Source organism: Diospyros lotus, chromosome 1 (assembly GCF_014633365.1).
Source record: "Diospyros lotus cultivar Yz01 chromosome 1, ASM1463336v1, whole genome shotgun sequence".
In the NCBI taxonomy this organism is placed as follows: Eukaryota; Viridiplantae; Streptophyta; class Magnoliopsida; order Ericales; family Ebenaceae; genus Diospyros; species Diospyros lotus.
The window spans coordinates 32,926,267-32,950,389 of record NC_068338.1 but is presented as its reverse complement, the minus strand read 5'-3'; the positions used below and the strand labels follow the sequence as shown (position 1 = coordinate 32,950,389).

Sequence of the window (24,123 nt, the reverse complement as noted above, 5' to 3'; positions counted from 1 at the left end):
ACTTTCCTCCACCATTTTCTTTATATTCGCTAATTGCTCGTCCTTCCTGTACCCTTTTCTCAACGCTTGCCCAATGCAACGTAGCAATCTGGGGCCAGTGTTATAATAGTTCAAACCTATAGGGTAATCATTGCAATTTAGCGGAACCTCGGGGCTCAATTCGGAAACCCAAAGTAAATTTCGATAGCAAAAGCGAGTCCGGCGAATTCAATCCAAACGAGGCGTTTGGTCGGACGCACGAGAAATTGCAGCCTGAGCCGCGCCTCCGTCACGCCCCAAACATGGCCGTCTGTTCGCTTCGATTTCCATTCCCACAGTGGCTGGGAAACCAAGCTTCGACTCTCCGGTTACCAAAGCCGACAACACCGCGGCTACTTCTCGTTGTTGCTCGTGCTTCATTATCGACGGCGCCGCTGCCTCCGTCTTTGTCGCCCGCCACCGCTCAAACATTAGCTCCGCCGCCTGAAAACCAGACGGTGCAGCCCACCGCCATCAAATGGACTCCTTTCCGCAAGAAGAAAGTCGTAATGCGCGTCGGTTACGTCGGTACCGATTACAGAGGTCAGTATAATCCACCCTTCTTCTTATGCCCGCCTATATGTGCATATATACATATATATATATATATATATACATAGAGAGAGAGAGAGAGAGAGACGTATCTATATGTGTCTGTAACCGTTTGATTTTCTTGGTACTGTTTTACATTTGCAGGTCTGCAAATGCAAAGAGATGAACACTCGTTATCCAGTAAGTATATTCCCTTTTCTCTATCCCTTAATGTCAGCATTCGTTTATTTTGGTCGAAAGTAGTTCTAGGAATGGCTAGTGTTCTTTTATTCTGGATTTGGATGATGGAAAGTAGACCCTAACAGCAACTAAAAAGTCTTGAGATCGTTTGTGAAAAGCATAACAAAAGCAACTCACCGCTAACCGGAGCTACTTGGTATATTTTTCTACTTCAACTGGTTTTTTTCTTTCCTGTTCAAAATACGGGGTTGAAGCTGCATTCTATGTATTATTATTCCTCATTATTAGTAATACTTCTCCCTGCTGTCACTTCTTTTGGGCTTCAAACAGTGGGAAAATTTTATCTAGCTAAGTTCAGTTATCTTGGCTTTTCTTTATGGGTTTGCAATGATCATATTTCACTTTGCGTGTGCCCGTGCTTAATATGCAACTTTTGCAATAGCATTCCGATGAATTAGATTGTTTCTCAACAGTGGCCAGCCTGAGACGTGATTTATGCATGTGATCTGTTGTCTCTTCACAAATGTTTGCTTTATTGACCCCATTTAGTTTGTTGTCTGATTTCTAGCTGACTTTTTCAATTTGGAATTCCATGTCTTATTCTCATTGATACACATTGGTATCAAGTAACATGTTTTGGAATGTAGAGAACGTAATAGCTAGGTTTCTTATTCTAAAGTATTTGAATGTAAGGTTTGGTTCTTGCTTCATTTTATGCTGTTATACAAAATTATCAAGAATTGATTTATCATTGATGGCCATTTGGTAGATGGTGTATAAATTATGTATGTTTTTTCTCTATGCCTTTTTGAGTATGGCCAAAAGATTGACTACTTCTCATGCTTAATCTGCATAGCTAGCATGGATGGGATTTCCCTAAAGCATTACAATTTTGTAATGTAGCCATTGAGGAAGAATTGGAAAATGCTATTTTCAGAGCTGGTGGCATTCGTGATAGCAATTATGGGGATTTGAACAAAATTGGGTGGGCTAGAAGTAGTCGAACTGATAAAGGAGTAAGCTGCTTGGAAGGCATTCATTTATCTTATTCTTTACCTAGTACATTGACTGTCTATTACTTCGAATCATGCATCCAGTAATATGGTGACCTGATTTTCTAGTATTTTTGTTCTAGGTGCATTCATTAGCAACCATGATATCCTTAAAAATGGAAATACCTGAAAATGCATGGAAGGAAGACCTCAATGGCGTTTCTCTTGCAAATTATGTCAATGCTTTTCTTCCTAACAATATCAAAGTTTTCAGCATTTTGCCTTCAAGAAGGTGAGATATCGTGTATCTTGTAATACCATATGAAAATGTGCAGAACATCTGTTATGCATCCCATATATTTTATTTTATATAGGATTTATTGTAGATTTTGTGGTTATTTTAGTTGCTACAACCAGAAACTGGCCTGCTTTCTTGTAAAAAACTAAAATATAAAAATATAACCAAGGTCTCTGATTGATAGATTTCTTGTTTCAATGGTTTTCTATTTTCTTGGAGGAAAACAAAAACTGGTAATTTTGAATGACATAAGTATTTTAATTGTTGTCAAATTACCAGCCACTTAATCAAAGGAAAAATAACTTCGTAAAAGAAAAATATGTGAAGTCCCATCTAGATGCAAAAATATATACGGCATGAGAATGGAAATTCAAGATAATAACTCCCTGATGTTACAAATGGCTAGTTCAAGCCTTTGTTTTGCATGCATGCATAGAACTGTAAACTTTTTTGATTCACTAGAATTTCCTACTCTATGCATCTAATATGTACTGACTGAAATGGGGCTATCAAGTATCAACAGGGTGAGGAGGTCAACTGAGGTCAAAATAGATCATTATTAGTCAAAAAAAGAGGGATTGGGCTAGTCTTTTCCAAACAGAGCCTTATTATCATAATTAGTTCATGATCTTGGCCTGTGATACACTGCTGACTAGTAATATTGTTTGATTTGTCCTTATCCGTTCTCTTGATGGGATAAGTAACTTGGGTTTTTTTTCACCATACATATCTTTTAGCTGTATCCTTGTAAAGTTAGGGCTTGTAGTATTTTCTATTTCCTTTTTTTTTTCTCATTAATTTTATCATTTTATCACCTGGTTCAGGAGCTTTGATGCTAGAAGGGAATGTAATATTCGCAAATATTCTTACCTCCTTCCAGCTGAAGTGATTGGAATTAAGGAAACCTTCACTGCATCTGAAATTGATTATCATATATCAGACCTGAATGAAATACTGAGTTCTTTTGAGGTAAGTTTTGCTTCTGCTAATTGTTGCTCCTGTGGTATTGGAAGAAAGAAAGAAGTAGCTTTTCTATTATAAAGATCTGTTGATGCCACATGATCTACATATTCCTTGGAGGTCCAGGTGATATTGTTGCCTGCATGCATTTATCTGGATTTCCATTTGGTTAGTTTAGATCTATCTGTTGATAAGATGTTTCATACTCTTGAGATGTAATAAAAGTAAGTCAGAGAAAGAAGAATTTATTTTTTTTTTTTTTTTGCTGAATGTCAGAGGATGAACAATTATTTTGCTCTTTGGAGTTTTGATTATCTTTTTGGGTCCATTTGATACCATCTTTGTTGCATGCACTCACTAATATGGATTATCATTTGGTTAGTTTAGATTTATCTGATGATAAAATGTTCTGTACTCTTGAGTTGCAATAAAAGAGAGTAAGACAAAAGAAAACACACATATTTAGGTGAATGTCAGGGAAAGAACAATTATTTTGCAAATTTGGATCATCAAGACAGTGGTCTCTAGGGTCAATTCAGCACCAGCCTTTTAATTTTATTTTTGCTTGAAAAATGCTAAAGGCGTTTGGTTGCTAGCTTTTTTCCTTAAAAACACACACAAGTTTATTGAACAAAGAAGCACAAAAGGCTTAAAAATGAAAACCGTAAAAAATGATATTTTTTAGATTTTTTTTTTCAATTTAATTAGAGAGATATATTTTCATATCTTTTTGCAATCCTTTTCATAAGATATAGTAGTGGTCCTATTCTAGTTGTGCTGTTAGGCTCCTCAGTGAACAGGGCTCTCCACTTTGCAAGGGTGGGGAGAATATCGTTTTCATATGCAGTCTTACTCTTGTTTTTCTGCAAAGTAGCTGCTTCTACAACACCCTTTCTATGACTTCCTAGTCACAAAGGAGCAACCTTACAATTCTACCAAGTCTTGCCCTCTAAGGATTCTGTTAGTATTTTCTAAATTATGCTACTATAAAAAATGATTAACAAACAATCCGTCTTAGCTTTCTTTAAGTCTTTTTTTTCCCTACTACTGTTTTTATTCAGTTTTTAACAGAAAAAGCTGGTGCACAACAGAGCTTTAGTCATGTTGCATTTATCTTAGTTCTAAAAAGCTACTTTCAAACATTCAGTGTCTTGCCTCTGTAGGCCTTACTGTTTTGCCTTGGTGACATTACTAATCCGATCCCTGTAGACCAGGTTAGAGTACTATATCATTGTTTTAACTCATCAGAGTTGAGTTCTACTCAGCCAGAAATAATGATGGAGATAAGAAATTTTATTTTAGTTGTGTGATTTTAGTTACTTTTAGGAATTACATTTTTATGTCTAGTTGTGTGATTTTAGTTACTTATAGGAATTACTTTTTTATGCGTACTCCTATTTCTGAGTTTTACATTTTTCCATATCGGCTGTCAGGAATTTTAAATTTTATTTGTACTTTAATTTGAATTCCATTTTAGTTAGTATTTCATGTTATTTTTTTTGTTTTCTAATGAGGATTGGATGCCTAGTTTGGTAAGATTAGTGAATTTATGAATACCTCACAAGTGTAGGGACCATTCAGCCTTTGATTTTTGATTATTCAATGAAGGAAATTTTACTATTTCCCTTTCTGTTTTCTTCTCCTTTAGTTCTCTCTCTCTTCTTCTCATCCGTTATTCGTTTCTTCTTCTTCTCTTGATTTTCCTCTTTTCTTTGTTGCTTCTTCTGTTCTTTCTCTTCCATTTTCTTCTTTCTCTTTCTCTCTTTGATCCTATTTTAATTTCTTTTTGGCTCTGACAGCTTAAGAGATTTTATAACCCCACCAAGTTTTGGTTGCTTTTGTTGTGCCCTGAAGACATCTGCTAATCGTTCATGGTGTTTCTAAACAGAAGAAACTATGTATAGGTTAGCATGGGATCATCTGTTGATCATCTTGTTTCTGTAAATGGTGTTGCAGGGAGAACATCCTTTTCATAATTATACAATACGATCCAAGTATCGGAAACCAATACCTGCAAAACTGTTATCAAGAAAGGATAGAAGAGAAAGATACCCCGAGAGACATGAAAGTGATGCAGAAGAAATTCTTGAGGTGGATGATTTGGCAGTGAGAGATGTTGAGGGAAAAAATGATGGTTCATCACAAATACAATTCCTAGTTTCTGACAATCATCTATCAGAAAGCTGGAATGACAATGGGAATGGTATGAAGGGCCGAGATGCTCATTTAGCCATTAAGGCCAGATGGTTACATGAACCTGATGAAAAGGACAAGCTTAGTTCTTCACATTTTAGAAAGATTTACCGGTGCTGCTGTGGAAAACTGGAACAATTTCTTGGAATAAATTATGTAGAAGTTTCCATATTTGGAGAATCATTCATGCTGCATCAAGTAAGTTTCTTGGTTACAAACTCTCAAAACAGTTTCTTAGAAGTCTTTAATTTTGTTTTATGTAATGTTTGCATTAAGGGCCAAAGGCATAGAGGCTAGAGCACAATGCCGTGATGCAGATGTCCTTGATTTCAAACAAAATTTTGCATGGGCAGTCATTGTAGTGAAAGAATTGAGAAGAATACTTTAGTATAAACTTCTCTGTGTATATGATGAAAAATAAATGGAGCTTGGAACTAAACTCGAGAGAAAATTGCCAATACATTCTCTGATACCATGAAAGAAATAGAAAACTAAAGAAAAAATGAATTGAGATATAATGAGAGAGAGAGAGAGAGAGAGAGATTAGTGGTAAAACCCATAAGGCTTGTTTCGATGGGAGAAACTTCATATTACTGTTTCTTTTTGTGCAGCTCAGTCCAACATCATATTTTTATCATTTATACTTATCTCTATCTCATAATCGGGACACTAAGTAGTTGGTTTGAAGAAAATTTGCTGAAATCTCTCTCTTTGGTCCCCTTTATATTTCTTCTTTTATTCTTCTATCTTCTGCAATTTTCATGCTGTCTTACATCACAGTGCCTTAGTTGCTTTATGGCATCCTTTAATGCGTGCTTGCTTCAGTTTGATCTTCTTAGATACTCTCACTTAGGTATCAATTCTCATGATTTATGGACAAGATGTGTATGAATTATTGATTTGGAAGTATTGCCACCTAATTTTGCTCAACATGCCGGGGAGCAACTGATGTTCCCAACAAATTACTTATACATGCCTTGACCTTGGCACACTGGAAGTTTTAGAATGTGTTGATGTGGTTATACATGGATCCTGTTTAACATGGAGCAACCAACAGCATTTAGCTTCTCATTGTTAAACATTAACCATATGTTTGGCACTAAATCTTTTCAACAGAAAGGGAATTGAAAAGAAAATGAGATTGCTTATGTTCATGCAGTTCTACAAGCATATAAGACAATCTGTTTTCCTTTCCTTTTCTTTCAGCAACTCCTAGTTTCGAGCATAGCATAAAATATGTTGGGACATTAACCCACTCTTCGTATTGTATTTGTGTTCTACCCATGCATCTATTCTTAACATATGGCATTGGACCAGATCCGTAAGATGGTAGGAACTGCTGTGGCTGTAAAGCGTAATTTACTCCCCAGGGATATTCTAAAGTTGTCACTGGCCAAGTTCTCTCGTATTGTTCTGCCTCTTGCCCCATCTGAAGTTCTCATTTTGAGGGGAAATAATTTTCAGCTAAGAAACCAACCTGGCAATGTAACAAGGCCTGAAATGATAACATTGGTTGAATCTGAAGAAATTCTGAAGCCAGTTGATGAGTTCTACAATTCGATAGTGTTGCCTCAGATTGCAAAATTCTTAGTTCCTTCAAAATCCCCTTGGAAGGAGTGGGTTGAGACATTGGATGCAAATACAAGCATCCCAGAAGCAGAACTGGATGAAGTCAGGAATGCATGGGAACTGTGGAATGAAAAGTTTCAGCAGACTAGAAAAGGTGCTGCATCAAAGTTGAGAACAAAACAGCTCAAAGAAGGTGCGTATCTGAATTTAAAGAATTTGATTTATTGTCTAATTAACCACACGTTCTCTGACTAGCATTTCCTTTAATATTTTTGCTACTCACTTGAGCAAGACTTAAAATGGTTTTGAAAGTTCTTTCTCTGAAACTGACAAATAGGTCAGATGTGTTTGGCTTGCATATGGTTTGCATGTGCCAGTGGAGTTTTGGATTGGTAATGAAAATGGGTAGGCTGATATGCTACTCAGACTATTCATGAAGTTGCCAAAAGAACAAGAACTGGCTCATGGCCAACCATCAGTAATAGATAGTTAATAATGATTGATTGTTGCTGCTTTTGTAACAATTTGTGTTTCATTCGGCATGAATTTGCCTCATGCGACCTTCCTAGGATTCCTCCAAATTCTCCCCAAGGCTTTCTTTGGCAGAGATTTAGTGGTGGAATGAAACGAAAATGAGTTGATTAGCGTTTCCTTGTGCAATAAGTTATCACCGATGATTTGAAGAGTATTCCTTCTTTTTTGCTTTTTCCAGATGGCAGGAGAATATCCATTTGAGGGGTTCTCGTCAAAATTCACAGCCATAAAACTGGCCATCAATGGACTAAGCACAGAGGGGGGCAATCAGGAGTAGTTCTACCGAAACCAGGAAGCAATTCTGGGCATCATGTTTAAGCTGAAACTGGATATGTTTTACTTCATACTTGAGCCTATCTTGCATGGAGATGGAGCCAAACTCTGTACTACTGAAGACGGTGACACATGTATTCTCTCTTTTGACCGATTTAACAGACATACTTGCATTGTTAGAAAAAAAAAAAAAACCTATGTTCCATATGGAAAAAACTTGAATTGAATTTGTGAAGCCTCATGTGGTCTGTGTAGTTAGAGCTTTCGCTGAGCTGATTGTTATCCCAACTTCATTATTAATAAGATTGCACCCTTTACCGTCGCCAGTTGTGCAGCACAGGGTTAGGTGGGTGATTTAATTTTTGCTTGGTGGAGTCCACATCGGTGAAGACAGGATGTTATATTGCAAAATAGTATTAGAGTAAGGTTTAGATATGTTCTTTCTTTTCTTTTTTATTTTTTTTATCATTGTTATGAGTGTAATGGGATACAACATAGTCGACGTCAAACTAAGTTAAGGCCAACTATCCTTTTGAGAGAATGACATGAATTTTTTTTTTTTTTTTTTTCGAGAGTGACATGAATTAGGTAAAAAAGAATGTTTCTATTTCTTTTTTTCCTTTGTTTTGTTGGGAAAGAATGTCACATTTCCCTTTCTAAGATTCAATACTAATCACACTTAATTAATTATTTTTAGTATGTGAGTTTGTGACATTAGGATATGTTTGATATGAGATTATACTTTTTTAAGTTCAATTTAGATTACCATTGAAATATAGGATGTGGTGTCTATTCACGTGAGAGTAGTTTATAAAATAAAATAAAATATTATTTAGCTTGTTGACACTTAAAAAGCATAATTGTCAAAATAAAAAAAGATAGAAAAGGAAATTAAGTGAAAAAGTGACCAAATTAATAATATAGAATAAATGGAAAATGAGGATCCAATTAGAAAATAAATGAGAAATGCAATATTAGAAATCCTACAAATAACTTTTCTTTTAGACCTCTAATTGTAGAATCCATTTTAGGTAAAGCCATTTTCAACCCAGTTGACCTGACTTAGTCAAAATTGAGTTTGACTTGACCTTGAAAACAGATTTTGACCTTATTTCAAAAAAAAAAAAAGAAAAAATCTCCAACCCTGTATTTCCAAAAACAATAGGACAAACCTGGGAATTTAGGCTTATGTTAACATAAAATTATTAATATGTTTTAAGGTTTACGACATAGTTGGAAATATATTACACAAGGGTTAGTAGGTGTCTACTTCTAAAAATTATTCCCCTACAATCAAGAAATAAATTGGATAAATACCACTCATTTCTATTATAATTTGAATTATATTTTTACAGACATTTTGCATAATTGACTTTTGATATATTTGTCACGAGATTATATATATATTTCAAAATCACTGTACCATATCAATGGATATCTAAACATGAGATATATATATATGTATTACACACTTAATATAAAAAAAATTGACTCAAAATTACATAATTTAGAAATGTGTTTGAAATAATAAAAAGTTTGAATATTTAAATAAAAAAAATATGTAAGTAGAGGGACTAAAATATGTATTTGAACATTTTTAAATAGCCATGCATTTCTTCTCACTCTCTTCCTCTCCTAGGTCATCATATGCCTAGCTTATGCTATACTAAAAAGACCTTCACAAGTTCGAATTCTATACATACGACGCCGAACCCCACAAGCACTGGTACGAGTCCTCTCTCAACTCCTTCTTCCCTGTAGCCACTTCTAGTGAAACCAATTATATATCTTCTTCACATTTATGATCAGATCAATTTCCATGGCTTCTCTTTGCAAAGCTCCCACCTTTGGAGGCCAAGAAGCTCGAATTAAGGTCTCCTGATGGCATTATGGTCGTAAATTTCAAGTCCAACAACGTACTTCAAACTACAATCGAGGTCATCATAGTTTTTCGGCTTGAAGACCACCAATAATAATTCCAGGTTGTTGAAGGAATCTGCTTTAGGGTCCAGTCTAGCTAGTTGTGATATTGGAGTTTGGCCAAAGAAGAAAAGTTCCAATGACTGATGGGGCTTGGATGTTGGCAAAGTTGCATTGTTGAAAAGGATTTGTTGGCCACTTCATGCACTCAAAAGTTAATTGGAGCAAAGGTTTAATTACGTCGCTGCCTCCATTACCATCATTGGAGAAGGAGAGAGAGGAGAGAGCGAGAGGAAAGGGAGTGAGTACATTGCAAGAGGAGAGAAAGGGGAATTAAGAGAGTATAATGGCATTTTTTATAATTAAAAATATTAATTGTGATTTTGTTAATTAACTAGAGAGATTAAATAGTTCCCCTTTTTGAATCTCAAATTAGTTGCTATATATAAATTTTCAAAAATGAAGAGGAGATCCGTGAATTATGCCCAATCTTAAGAGAGTACTGTTACTCTAATTTATGCTAATTAATGAATATTATGATTTTGTTATAATATATATGATGATTAGAGTTTTCAGTAGAATATATCGGATGAAAGAAATAGGTTGCTTTGGGATTAATTACGTACCATCGGTTGTGTTCCTAGCTAGCTAGCTAGCTAGAGGAATGGATCATCATATATGGGTGTGCGTGCGGCAATGCAACGGACTTCCAAGCTACTGTCTTCCATTTTTGTGATTATATATATACATTATCGATCTACAATTTTCTCACTGGATTATTCAGCTTTGGAGAGATTGAGCAGCTACCTAGCTAGCTAGATATATTAAAGGCGTTTTGGGGGCGTAGAGAGAGAGAGAGAGAGAGAGAGAGAGAAAGAGCAGGAACTTGTTGGGTCTGGTAGTTAATTTGTAGTTGTAAATAAAAATGTTGGAATTAATGGATTGAATATGTGAACTGAAAAAGTCTCTAAAATTGGACATGACTGTTTATACAAGGTGCCAGTGAATAGACATGTTTATTTGGATTTGAAAGGTGCAAAGGAAGAGATATGTACCTTTATTAAAGAGTGCAATTTGAACTCTCACGTCACACCCAAATTATATAAAAAGATGCGATTAGAAGATGAAGATTAAATTAAGTCAAATAATAAGATTTTTTTATAGTTGGACACTTGGAAATGGGTCAAACAACATGACATTTCCAGATTAGACACTTAGAAATTATAAGTAGCATCCTCTATATTCCATTTTCTCCATCCAAAAAATCAATTCAAGTAAATTGATTTCTTTCTTTCTTCCTCCAATATACTTCCTTTCTATAAACTTTGATTATTGTCAAATGTATGAGATTCTAATATCTTTTCTCTAGTCAACAAGGAGAGTACTATCAACTTTGGTTTCGCCTGTCAAAATTAGTATAGTGTTGTACTAATTCTTAGAAAAAGTGTTGTATCTTGCGAGACAGACGCTCATTGGTCATTTAGTACCATTGAAGGGACAAAATCTCTCTTAAGGAGATTTGTTTCAACATACCTCACTTAAGTCTGGTTCTATGTTCTTTTTCTAAATCTCCTGTCATTATACAATTGTGTTTTCATTTTATTGTTAATGTGCATATTATCCTAGTCAAATTCAGGTTTTTTACAACAATCTTAAGACATATTTTCTTTTATCTATTACAAGCTTTTATTGTGTACTTATTATTTGTCAGTATTATGACTAGTTCAAGTGTGCCACCTAGTGGGGGGAACAAATCAATTCCTAGTGTTACTCCATTCATCATGCCTTTGGCATCCCAACATGAGAAACCTGAGAAATTCAATGGCACGGATCAGCTCTTGGTGTTACTCCATTTTTTGCTGCCATTGGCAGCAAAAAATGTTAAATCTCACTACGTTGAATCTTTTCAAATTTCTCAAGAAAGAATGTCCTGCACATTTCAAAGAGAATCCTAATGACAAAGAAGTCCAATTAGAAATTGGTGCATGGAAGCATGCTGATTTTCTATGTTGAAATTACATCCTAAATGCATTGGATAATTGGTTATACAATGTATACAATTCAATCCAGACGGCTAAGGAGTTGTGGGAGTCTCTTGACAAAAAATACAAGACAGAAGATGCCAAGACAAGAAAATTTGTCGTCGGCAAATTTCTGGACTACAAAATAGTTGACAACAAGACTATTATCAATCAAGTAAAAGAGATGCAGATCATCCTACATGATATTGCAACCGAGGGCGTGATATTAAGTGCGTCTTTCCAAATAACTGCTATAATTGAGAAGCTACCTCCATAATGAAAAGATTTCAAGAATTATCTCAAGCATAAACGTAAAGAGATAAAACTGGAGGATCTTATTGTTCGTCTTCACATATAGGAAGACAACAGGGTTGCAAAAAAGACTTTTTACAACTAGATGGAGACCAAGGCTAACATGATAGAGGACTCCAAGTTAAAAAGAATAACAAGAGAAAGCATTCTGGATCATTCAAGGACAAAGACAAGAATGCTAAGCGATTCAAGTGAAACTGTATAATGCCGCAATAAAAAAAAGTATAGGGAAGAATATGTATAAGCCTCCCCAAGCCAACATGATAGAAGTAGACCACATTACGATTGATATTGCTAGCATGAACTTGTCTATAGTTGTGTTAGAAGTCAATTTGTATCTAATGCCAAGGACTGATGGTTGGACACAAGAGCTACCAAGCATATTTGTGGAGATAGAGGTATGTTCGTTGATTATCAAAAGATAAACCATGATGAATATCTATACATGGGCAATTCGGCAACATCTAAAATTGAGGGAACTTAAAAAGTAATCTTAAAATTCACATTTGGAAAGAAGCTAACGCTTAATAATGTTGTGTATGTTCCAGAGACATTAGGAAGAATTTAATTTCCAATTCTATACTTAGTAAGAAAAGGTTTAAAATGACCTTTCAGTCTAATAAATTTGTACTTATTAAAAAGGGTATATATGTTAGTATAGAGGCTATCTTATGGATGGATTGTTCAAAGCCAATGTGGTTGTTGTGGACAACAAATCCAAATTCATGTACCCAAAGATTATCATGAATAATAATAATTTTTCTTCTTACATGCTTGAGTCCTCATGTTTATGGCATAACAGATTAGGTCATGTTAACCATGCTTCTTTTAGAAAGTTGGCAAATTTAGGACTTATATCTAAACTGGAATTAGTAGATAAACACAAATGTCAAATTTATGTTGAAGCTAAGTTTGCTAAGAAACCTTTTAGTTCGAGTGAAAGGAATAGTGAACCGTTAGGCTTAATACATAGAGATATATGTGATCTAAAATTTGTTCAAAGTTGAAGTGATAAACAATATTTTATCACATATATTGACGATCACACTAGATATTGTTATGTGTATTTATTAAGTAGTAAAGATAAGGCTTTGAACGCTTTTATCACTTACAAGAATGAAGTTGAAAATCAACTTGGTAGGACAATTAAGATATTGAGATCCGATAGAGAGGTAGAGAATATGATTCATCATCATTTGATGAATTATGTGCCAATTTTAGAATTATTTACCAAACTACAACACCATACTCTCCTCAGCAAAATGGAGTTGTTAAAAAGAAAAATAGAACTCTTAAAGATATGGTTAATGTTATGCTTATTAGTTTTGGATTATCTCATAACTTGTGAGAGGAAGTAGTGCTTATAGCTTACTTTATTTTAAATAGAGTTCCCCACGAGAAGACTAGATTAGTACCCTATGACATGTGGAAAAGTAGCTAGAAAGCTTGCATACAAAGAGTGCGATTTTGTTCACCCCATTTAATGAGGGGATGAAATAACCCCCGTGAAAAGCTAAGGTGGTGTTCTATTTGTGTTTCAGTTTTAAGTTTTGAGTTTTGAATTCATTTTTAGTTTTGTGTGTTTGACTGTCTGTTTTAGGATTATTGAAAATGCGTTCTTTTTGTCATTCTGAAAAAATGTTTCTCAAAACTAAAAATTAGAAAACGCGTTCTTTTTGAAATTTTGAGAAAAAATATTTTATGATATTTTATTTAATAAATTTGATTCAAAGTAAATTATAAATATTTATTAATAAATTATAATTTTAATTTAAAGAATTTAAAATATAATACCAAAAATAACTAATGATTTAATCATATATAATAATGTATTAAAATTACAAAATATTTTTTAAAATTATTTTTAATTTGACTCAACTAATAATTTTATAATAAAATTATTTTTACTTACAAATTAAAATTTGACATTAATTTTAAAATTTAGATTACCCACAACATAAATATTAAAAAAAATTATAAATCATAAAATAGCAAAAGAAAAAGTTTATCTAAAATTTTAAAAATATTATTAAAAAGAAAAATTAATAACAAAAACCATAATACATAAATCATAATACATATTTTGGGCGTGGAGGCAGAAGAAATGGCAGGGAAGAATGGCCGAAGCTGAAGGAAGAAATGGCAAGGAAGAAATGGCCGAAGCCGAATGAAGAAATGGCAAAGGGCAGAAGAGACGACTGGCGGTGGCGATGGTGATGGCTGGGCGTGGAGGGCGGTGGCGGGCGATGGCAGTGGCGATGATGGCAGTGGCGGATCTGGGAGTGGCGGGCGATAGCGATGGCGGTGGTGGCGGATTTGGGAGTAGCGGTGGTGTCAGTGGCGAGCGATGGCGATGGCGGTGGAGGATGCGGATCTTGGCGTGGAGGACAGTGGCGGTGGTGTCGATGGCGGATCTTGGCGTGGAGGGCGATTGCAGTTGTGGCGATGATGTCGGTGGTGAGCGGTGGCGTGGAGGGCGATGGCAGTGGTGGTGGAAGATCTGTGTTGCTTGTTGGAAGAGAAAGTGGAGCTTGGAAAGGAGAAGGCAGAGGGAATGCGTGAGGCGGAAAACGCTTGCGTTTTTTGCGTTTTCAATTTTTACTGTATTTTGGCTGAAAACAACCAAAACGTTTTTTTGCTGTTTTCCATTTCCTTCACAATTTTTTTCCTTGTTTTTGAAAACGCGTTTTTGAAAATAACAAAGAGAACACATTTTCGGTGTTTTGAAAAATTGAAAACAGAAAACGGCTCGAAAATGCCAAAGAGAACAGGCCCTAACAACCTCTCATCTCTCTATTTCCCTCTTCTTCTCCAGCCAACCTCATGCCGTCGTCATCGCCTCCTTTTCTCTCGCGTCGACCACCGAGGTTTCCTCGCGCGTCAACCACCTCATCTCGTCGTTGCATCCTCGTCTCACCAACTGCAAGGCGAGGATGCAGAGATGAGGCGATGATGAGGCGACAATGCAGCGGCGGGGCGATGCACAGAAAGGCGGTGGTGGCGAGGCGAGGTGGTGCGTGGCAAGGCAACGATGCATCGACGAGGTGAGGCAATGCGGTGATGAAAGGAAAGAGGCGAGAGTGTAACACCCCAATTCCCGGGAGCGTTAACGTAACGTAAGATTCCGGGGATAAATTTTTTTTCAAATAAAAACCCATCACAAAAACCATTCCCCGAAGATCCCGTTACACCTTCTCAATATATCAACTATGAACCATTAATAAACCAAGACAAGTTCACCAACACAAATGCGGAAGCTAGATCGAAACCTTAACAGGTCATAACCGAAACCACTTTATTTATATATAAAGTTGCACCAACGTTTACATGACGTTTTCAAAAGTAAATAACATAAATGATAAGACATAATGTAAACTATCCACTAATCGCCGTTACTCCTCGACGATCCCTTTCCCTTTTGCACTGCTGCCTTCACCTGGAACTTTTGAATATTCCAGGGACAAAGTCCAAATTAGATGATGAATCATTTAAGTGAGAGTTCAAAACACATTTTTCATGAATAATGCAAGACATGAAATAAACCAATACACCCGGTAAGCCCTAGCTCAAGAGAATTCCCACGCGCTTAACCCTACCACGGGAAAAGAGCAATCTCTCTAAAAGCTATGCCACCACACCGACTCGACGACACTACGACGCGACGCGATTCTAGCTTAAATGGGGCTGCCAACGCATCTCACCAGAATACGTTCCCACCTTAAACATCCACGAACCACCATACAATCCCAACTCCAAAATTTCACATGGACCACCTAGTCGTCCTAGTGCAACTTCCCTGGCCAAATGGCCTGGCACGGAAATCAAGGCGGCTATCCTGACATGCCCACCAGCATCAGATACCCCTATTATTCTGTCACGCCCTTGGAGAATTACGGCTACACTATCCAGACAACATCCTAGGCTGACATCTCACATGAACAACAGAGTATGGACCACCTAGTCATCCTAGTGCAACTTCCCTGACCAAACGGCCTGGCACGGAAACCAAGGTGGCTATCCTGACATGCACACCAGCATCAGATACCCCTATTATTCCGTCATGCCCTTGGAGAATTATGGCTACACTATCCAGACAACATCCGAGGCTGACATTCCATACGTACACACAAAACGCAAGACAATGCCACATTTCACAATTCAATGCATCATATAAACAACAATTTATAAAATGCAATGCACAAGTTCAAAACATTTAGGGACAAACCTCCCTCATAAATCCAACCGTCACCAGTTACCATTTCAATGCACAAAACCATTTTGCATGAAATCACCACATGTTCAGATAGAACAAGCACAATAAATCAAGTTTTGGGGACGAACACTCACAAGAAAGCCAAATTTTGGTAGCGAACAACTCACAACTTAAAACCAAATTTTTGGGTTAGAACCACTCACCTTGAAAGAAACTCAGAACACCTCGAATCTTGTGCCCAACCTCAATTTTCGTGCAACTCCTCAAGTCTTTTAACCAAACCACCTCCTTACAGGTCCTCACGCGCTGCCCAAGTGCTCTACGCGTGTGATGTTTCGCATATGCTTAAAAAGCCCTCTATCCATTAAACCCGAAGCACTCTTGTCTAGCACGAACTTCTCAAAATTTTGAATGAGAAACCTTTGGCTATGAACCCTATTTATAGGTTTTGGAAACTTAGCCACCAAGAAATGTATATTCTGCAATCATTTCAAATCTTCCAAAATCTTTTACAATCATTCCAAATCTTCTAAAGATCTTCTGCAATCATTGTAAATCTTCCAAGATATTATATAATCATTACCAAATCTTCTAAGATTTTATATAATCATTATTATCCAAATCAAATCTTATTCAAATCATCTCCAACAAAATCTTATCAAAATTTTATCTTATCCAATCAAATCTTATCCTTAAAGTCATCATGAGCCTTCATCTTATCTCTAACGTCATCATAAGGCTTCATCTTATCTCTAATATCATCATGAAATTTCATCTTTATCACTAAAGTCATTTACGAGGCTTTTCCTGAATTTTCCAAATGCCCCTAGTAAAAAGGTTTCAATAATTACACTTTGACCCGAACTTTTGGGTAATTGCACTTTAACCCTTTTCAACATGGTCCCCGGACTAATTTTTAATTGTATTTTAGTCCCAAAAAAATAGATTAATTACGCTAATGCCCCTAATTTTTAGGTAAATTACACTTTTATCCCAACCTCAAAAATTACGATTTTTCCCCTGGCTCAAAAATTGAACTTCTCTTTAAAGACCTTTATAACCATTTGAAATATCCCAAAACACTCTCTTTAAAATTCCGAAAAAATATCGTTTCGATCTCCCTTTGTCAATTTCGAAAAAACTGCACTTAAGCCTGACTCTTCGTTTTACCTACAAACCCTTTTGTTTCTTCCAGAAACTACTGAAGGGTTACTCTATATGCCAAATATGAACTTCCTTAGGGTTCCATTGACTTCCCGGATGCCCCGTACGATAATTTGGTATTTCAGCCTAAATCACAATTGCCTTTTTTAGCTGTACCGGGAACCATTCCCGATCCAACTTCTTTTGATGCCTAAAATCATAACTCGTATTACTTGTCGATACTATACCATTTCCCTTGGCTATCTAGGGTCCAGGGTACTCCCTCTGACTAATTCGATCGTCCAAAGTTGCGTTAGTGTACCCTATAGTCTTATTTTCCACAAAGTCCATTTATGCCCTTCATAAAATATTATTTATGACCTCAAATCATTCTCGGGTATTACAGAGAGCAAGGGAATGAAAGAGAGAAGAGAAAGAGAAACGGGGTAGGGGAGAGCCCCCCACCCAAAATGACCTTTTTACCCCCCCTCCCCACCAAAATAACGGGGGTAAAGTTACCCCCATTAAAATGGGGTGAACAAAATCGCACTCGCATACAAATACTTGAAAGTGTAAGGGTGTTTAGCCAAAGTAGTTGTACCTCTTCCTAAAAAGATCAAGTTAGGTCCTAAAATTGTTGATTGCATTTTCATTGGATATGCAATGAATAGTAGTGCATACAGATTTCTCATACATAAATTTGATATAAGTGGCATTCATGTAAACACCATTATTGAATCTAGAGATGCAGAATTCTTTGAAGATGTGTTCCATTCTAAAGAAGATAATGATAATACTCAAAAGAGAACACATGAAAATGCATTTGAAAAGGATAAAGAATCTAAACCTAGCTAGAAGGAGCAAAAAGAGCCAAAGTAGCAAATCTTTTAGTCCAAATTTTATGACATATATGGTTGAGAATAAGCCTCAAACCTTTACGGAGGCTATGTCTAACCCCAAAGCTTCATTCTGGAATGAAGTTGTTAATAACGAAATAAAATCCATTTTAAGTAATAATACATGGCAATTGGTCGATCTTCCTTCTAGAATTAAACCAATTGGTTATAAATGGATTTTCATAAAAAAGTTAAAGCCCGATGGTTCAATTGATAAATTCAAGGCTAAACTTGTTGTCAAATGATATCTTTAAAGAGAAAGTATTGACTATTTTGACACTTATTCACCGGTAACAAGGATTACTTCTATTCAAGTTTTAATTGCTATTGCAGCCTTGTATAATTTGCATATACATCAAATAGATGTAAAAACTGTATTTTTAAATGGTGATTTAAATGATGAAATATACATGAAGCAACTTGAAGGCTTCAAAATAAAAGGACAAGAACACAAAGTGTGTAAACATTGTCAAATCTCTTTATTGTTTGAAGAAAGCTCCTAAACAATGGCACGATAAGTTTGATAGTGTCATGATAAGAAACAGTTTCATCATAAATGAATGTGATAAATGTGTCTACTCCAAGAAATTTGGAGAAGCACATGTACTTGTTTGTCTTTATGTAGATGGCATGCTCATACTAGGAACCAATATGGATATCATCAACAAGACAAAGAAAATGCTCACCAACAACTTTGATATAAAAGATATGGGTGAAACAGATATAAAAGATATGGGTGATATAGATGTGATACTGGGAATGAAGATCTCTAGAACATCTAATGGGATAACATTATCTCAAACACATTATGTTGATAAAGTGATTGAGAGGTTCAAGTCCTATGGAACTAAAGAGACAAATAATCCATTTCTTGCATATGTTATTCTTTACAAGAATACCATAAATGGAAAGTTATAGTTAGAATATTCTCAAATAATTGGGAGCCTTATGTACTTAATGAATTGTATAAGGCCGGATATAGCTTACGCAATGAGTAAGTTAAGTAGATATACAAGTAATTCAAGTACCAAACATTGGAGTGCTTGACAAGTACTGGGTTACTTGAAGAGAACCAAAGAGTATGCAATACATTATGGAAAATATCCTTTAGTCATTGAAGGATATAGTGACGCAAATTGGATTTCAGAAAATGATGAATTCAAATCAACTAGTGATTATGTATTTACTCTTGGTGGTGGTATTATATCTTGGAAATTTTCTAAGTAAAAGTGTATAGTTCATTCCACTATAGAATTAGAATTTACAGTTTTAGATAAAGCTAGAGAAGAAGCAAAATGGTTAAGACAATTTATAAAAGATATTCTAATATGGCCAAAATCGGTGCCCACAATATGCATTCATTGCTATAGCCAAGCAACTATAGCTAAAGCACAAAATTGTGTATAATGGTAAATCACAGCATATTTGTCATAGGCATAATATTGTTCGACAATTGCTCTCTAATGGAACAATATCAGTTGATTTTGTGATATCAAAAGATAATCTAGCAAATCCGTTTATGTTATCAAAAAAATGAATAAACTGCGCATCGAGGGAAATGGAGTTAAAGCCTAAAGACTAATGAATCATTAATTTTAATGGAAACCTAACCTGACGGCTGGAGATCCCATGCATGGACTAGATTCCTAGTTATGAATGGCTCGATGAGAAGCACTTATGAGTATAACTCCTCCCCATTACTATATATGATGCAAATAAGTGCTTGTGTTAAGAATAAGCTTTGCTTTTAATTATGCCTATAGTTTGTAAAAGTACAAGTGGAGTATGGTAGGATACTTTTCATAGGACATCACCTATGTGAGTGAACTAGGCCGGTTCTATGAGAATTTTTTTAGACGAATTCTTTAAAACACTTGCAAAACCCAAGAGAGTTCAGGGTCGAAATAATGAACACAATAGAGAAACCACGACTTGATAAAAAGGGTAGTATGTGAGGTCTATTGTTTGGGATTGCAATAACGATTAATAGTTCAAGACTCTAAGTTTATTGATTAGCCAAGTGAGTATGATAGGCTTTCACTAGTGAAGGTTCAAAGTGAAAGCTACCTATCTCGATGTACTATTTTTCAGACAGTGCTCTTCTTCATCTTCCTAATTCTGTGTTGACTTCTTCCATTCATGTGGGGGATTGTTGGAATTAATGGGTCTTCAATATGTGAATTGGAAAAATTGGACTCAATTGTTCGTACAAGGCGTGGATGAGTGGACATGTCTATTTGGATGTAAAAGGTGCAAAGAAAAAGATATGTACCTTCGCCAAAGAGTGCAATCTGGACCGTCAGGTTGCCCCCCAAATATGAAAGAATACGATCTGAAGATCAAGATTAAACTGGATCAAACAACATGACTTTTTACAGTTTGACACTTGAAAATGGGTTAAACAACATGACCTTTCATGATCGGATACTTGAAAACTATAAATAAACAAGGAAAATACTATTAAGTTTGGTTTCGCCTATCAAGGTTAGTATAATATTGTACTAATTCTTGAAAAAAGTATTGTATTTTAGGAGATAGACATCCATTCATCCTTTAGCACTATTTGAAAGGGTGAAATCTGTCTTAAGGAGATTTGTTTCGACATATCTTATTTCAATCCGATTCTATGTTCTTTTTCTAAATCTTCTTTCATTATACGACTATGTTTTCATTTTATTGTTAATGTGCATATTATATCCTAGTCATATTCAGGTTTCTTACAACAAAAAAGACATGCATTCACATGATAATTAACCTAATACTGGAAGTGTACTGTTTGGAGTCTCTGCGGCATTCATGGCAATCATTGATTCACGTGTAGCTCAAACTTATCTCTCTCTATAAAATATATATGTGGAAGCCTCATGAGATTTATCCTTCGACAGGAAGCTTCATGATCAATTGATTATTCTTGGGTCTGATCGCTCCTGATTCCTCTCCATTTCTGGATGGCTTCAAGCACCTCTTGTTTCACTCCTTCCGCATCTACCTTCTCATTATCATCATCCCCTCGCTCTTTACGGTCCTTGAACATCCAAATTAAGTATACACTCCACTCATCAGCACTAGCTTATAAATCGAAGCTATGGAACTGTGTGTTGACGAGAGATGATCAATTAAAGATGCGCATGAATAAGAACTAAAAAAGAATTCAGGTTCTTACGTTTCCAGAAACAGCTGCTTCTAGATGGAAGTTCTCTGAACAAGAAACCCTAGCGTGGAGAACATCGAGTCCCACATCTTCAAGGGCTTCTAATATGAAAACGAGCAAACCCGCGCATTTGGCTTCAGAAAGCACGGTCACTAGAAACCTCTCTTTCTCTTCCTTCTGTTCTACGTTGACCTGCGGAAGAATTAACACCCAGAAAACCCTATAGCAATAGGAGCAAAACAGTATTGGTAACTCAACCGGAAATACTCCTAATACGATCTGAGATCTACCACAGGGAATGGATTCTGGGCAGCGGAGTTTTGTGCTTGGGCAACGTCGCCGTCATCATCATGTACTCTCTCCATATTTTCCTTCAGCTGTTTCGCGTACTTGAACTCGTCGAAGATGACGGATGGTCTCTTTCTCTGAAAAGATATTAACTAGAAGCACAAAAACACAGCAAACTAGATTAGATTATCAGCAATAAATTATTTCTTCCATATAGAAGAAGAAGAAGAAGAAGAAGAAGAAGAGGGGTTTAATAAGAATTAATGGAGAGAATTACAGGCAACTGTAGCTTCCTGTAGTTGGCGGCTTTCTCTTGCTCCCTGCGGGAGACCATCTCTCTCCCTCTCTCTCTCTCTGATCTCTTTACTAGCAGACACACATCTTTAGAAGCTGATAATATGCTCTTTAAATTAGGACGAAAACTCTAATCTCATAAAGTAATATATTATGCCGCAGTCTGAAATTACCAAAAGCCTCCGGCGGCCCACTGTCCTGCTAATTAAACGACTTACAGATGATCACTTAATCAATGCATTATGTTTGTGTGTGTGTGTGTGTATATACATATTCGTTTTCTCCTCTCTCCCTTTTCTTTTATCAAAAATTAGACAAGTTAGTGGATTGACTGGATTCCCATTTTTTCCAAAGAATAACAAGGACAAGAAGAAAGAAATCCAACATATATTCCAGTAATTATGAATTATTTATCTAACTGGCCATGGGTACGTACATATGGGATCGATCCTAACTCAAGTCAATCTCCATATAGTCGTTCATCCATCTTTTCACTTTCATGTCTTATGAGAAGTCGACAACATATATTATTAATCCCAGTTCATGAAGCAGGTCGTAATTACAAATAATCTCTCTCTGTATTCGCCACCATTTTCCATTTTCTTCTTGTGCTGCGGGCATGCATTGCTATAATGAAATCTTTCTTTCTTTCTAACTGACTCGAGGGATGATATTGCATTTAAGCTGTGCTAGCAAGGAGGTTCCCTATGAAGAATTCATGTCGGCCCGACCCAACCCACCCTCATTTAATTTGTATTTCTGTCTTTGTATATACAAACCAACGTGCACATGTATGTATGCATGTATATATATAGTCTTCTACTCTTGCCAATTCTGGCATTTCATACATACATGCATATATATATATATATATATATATCAAACTTTCTAAGTGACATCCAGCTCATCACCATTGCTGGATTTTAGGTAAATGAATAAGCCATTTCATGACTCACTAGCTAAGTGACAATGTATAATACTTAAAAATCAGATAAAAAACCGAGCCACTAGTTATATCATATTACTATTTGACTTAATATATAGAGTACACTTTTTCTTCTAATTAAATAATTATTTTAACTATGATAATTGTTTCCCACATTAATTTTTAAGGACATAAATATATATATATTTTAGCAGATTGGCTAATTCCATTTACCGAGGGATGAATTTTTCATTTTATCCCTTTTCTTAAAAATTTTGAAAAAAAAAAATCGGATAAACCCAAAAATTCACCCGTCAACAAATGTAATTGGTGAATGAATCATTATCCCTTGTTTTAATGCTTAATTATGCATTATTGTAAAACCCCCCCAAAAAAAAAAATGAGAGCTTATGAAAAACAAGAGATGGTACTAGCTAGTGGGGATACTTTGGAAAGATGTGTATGAAATTGTGAAGCTAGTGGGGCTGCCCTTGAGGTTGAGGGTGATGTGGATGAATTTGGCTCGTGATGGGGATGCTATATGAACCAAAGCATCTGCCCCAGGTGCATATATTGTTTGAATGCCTCCAAGCCCTTGTCACGGGAGAAACAAAATCTCTCTCTCTCTCCAGCCCTAAGTTTCTTAACTTTATATATTAGAATCAACAATATCTTTGTATGTATAGCTTAAAGAACTAAAGGAAACAGTACTTGGGAGAAGACATCTATGCCCATAAATTTCAATAAGGAAGCAAGAGAAAAACAAAGAACGGAAACATGGGCATGGTCCTCACAAGTCACAAGAGAAGACATTATATGCAATTGATTGCCTAAAACTTCATCTGCAAAGGATTGTCCTTTTTTTTTAGGCCATTTTTAGTTTGGAGCAGGTCCTTCTTCTTCTTCTTCTTCTTCTTCTTCTTCTTCTTCTTCTACTTCTTATAATTGTTTCTTTTGGGTGCTAGAGATCAGTACTTATTTATTAAGTTCAGAATTCCTTTCTGTCAACCACAATGTGTAGGTAGACGTAGGTAGCTATTATTTCGATTATCTTTGGGCAACTTCTCATTCAAATTGTGTCATTAGTCTATGTAATCTTAATGACATTCTGCGTATTACAGTTAAAATGATCTAAATGGAGGAGTATTTGGTGTCTTCTCTCATAAAAGTTAAAAGTAATCAATCTGTTTTGTCTCGATCCACTGAGAGGGTTAAGGCATCTATATATATTAAGTTCTACCCCCAGTACTCCAGTCCATGCATGCAAGTAAATCCAAGCCCGATTGAATCCAAACAATTGTCCCTTTAGGCCGTGTTTAGTTTTTTTTTTTGTGTGTGTGTGTGTTAAGTTGCCCTGTATAGGAGTTTGCAAATCAAAAGCAATTCTTCAG

The 24,123-nt window shown here is 35.8% G+C and overlaps 2 protein-coding genes across 4 annotated transcripts; one reads left to right on the top strand and one right to left on the bottom strand.

Moving 5' to 3' along the window:
• Positions 1–62: 62 nt before the first annotated feature.
• On the top strand, positions 63–7,891 carry LOC127803040 (putative tRNA pseudouridine synthase). 2 transcript variants are annotated; one of them, XM_052339047.1, is made up of 8 exons: positions 63–561; positions 715–750; positions 1,654–1,766; positions 1,886–2,034; positions 2,865–3,009; positions 4,957–5,391; positions 6,511–6,955; positions 7,475–7,891. In XM_052339047.1, the coding sequence occupies exons 1-8, from the start codon at positions 282–284 to the stop codon at positions 7,495–7,497; spliced, it is 1,626 nt and encodes a 541-aa protein (XP_052195007.1). In that variant the 5' UTR covers positions 63–281; the 3' UTR covers positions 7,498–7,891. The 2 variants fall into 2 exon arrangements, with proteins under 2 accessions (XP_052195007.1, XP_052195014.1); XM_052339054.1 differs by having other exon boundaries at positions 413–561; positions 1,611–1,766.
• An 11,835-nt stretch (positions 7,892–19,726) lies between these two features.
• Positions 19,727–21,947, bottom strand: LOC127795279 (uncharacterized). Of its 2 annotated transcripts, none has more exons than XM_052326871.1 (4): positions 21,791–21,947; positions 21,516–21,665; positions 21,238–21,417; positions 19,727–20,406 (listed from the first exon to the last, which is right to left on the bottom strand). In XM_052326871.1, exons 1-4 carry the CDS (start codon positions 21,845–21,847, stop codon positions 20,374–20,376), a joined length of 420 nt encoding a protein of 139 aa, XP_052182831.1. In that variant the 5' UTR covers positions 21,848–21,947; the 3' UTR covers positions 19,727–20,373. The 2 variants fall into 2 exon arrangements, with proteins under 2 accessions (XP_052182831.1, XP_052182821.1); XM_052326861.1 differs by lacking the exon at positions 19,727–20,406 and adding an exon at positions 20,788–21,099.
• Positions 21,948–24,123: the final 2,176 nt, after the last annotated feature.

Bases quoted from the DNA above. Each gene is read 5' to 3' on its own strand.
- LOC127795279 (XM_052326861.1), bottom strand. From the start codon at position 21,847: ATGGTCTCCCGCAGGGAGCAAGAGAAAGCCGCCAACTACAGGAAGCTA. The intron at 21,418-21,515 runs GTAGATCTCAGA...ATTCTTCCGCAG, and splicing joins CCCAGAATCCATTCCCTGTG to GTCAACGTAGAACAGAAGGA. The intron at 21,100-21,237 runs GTAAGAACCTGA...TGGATGTTCAAG, and splicing joins AAGCAGCTGTTTCTGGAAAC to GACCGTAAAGAGCGAGGGGA.
- LOC127803040 (XM_052339047.1), top strand. From the start codon at position 282: ATGGCCGTCTGTTCGCTTCGATTTCCATTCCCACAGTGGCTGGGAAAC. The intron at 562-714 runs GTCAGTATAATC...TTACATTTGCAG, and splicing joins CGTCGGTACCGATTACAGAG to GTCTGCAAATGCAAAGAGAT. The intron at 1,767-1,885 runs GTAAGCTGCTTG...TTTTTGTTCTAG, and splicing joins GTAGTCGAACTGATAAAGGA to GTGCATTCATTAGCAACCAT.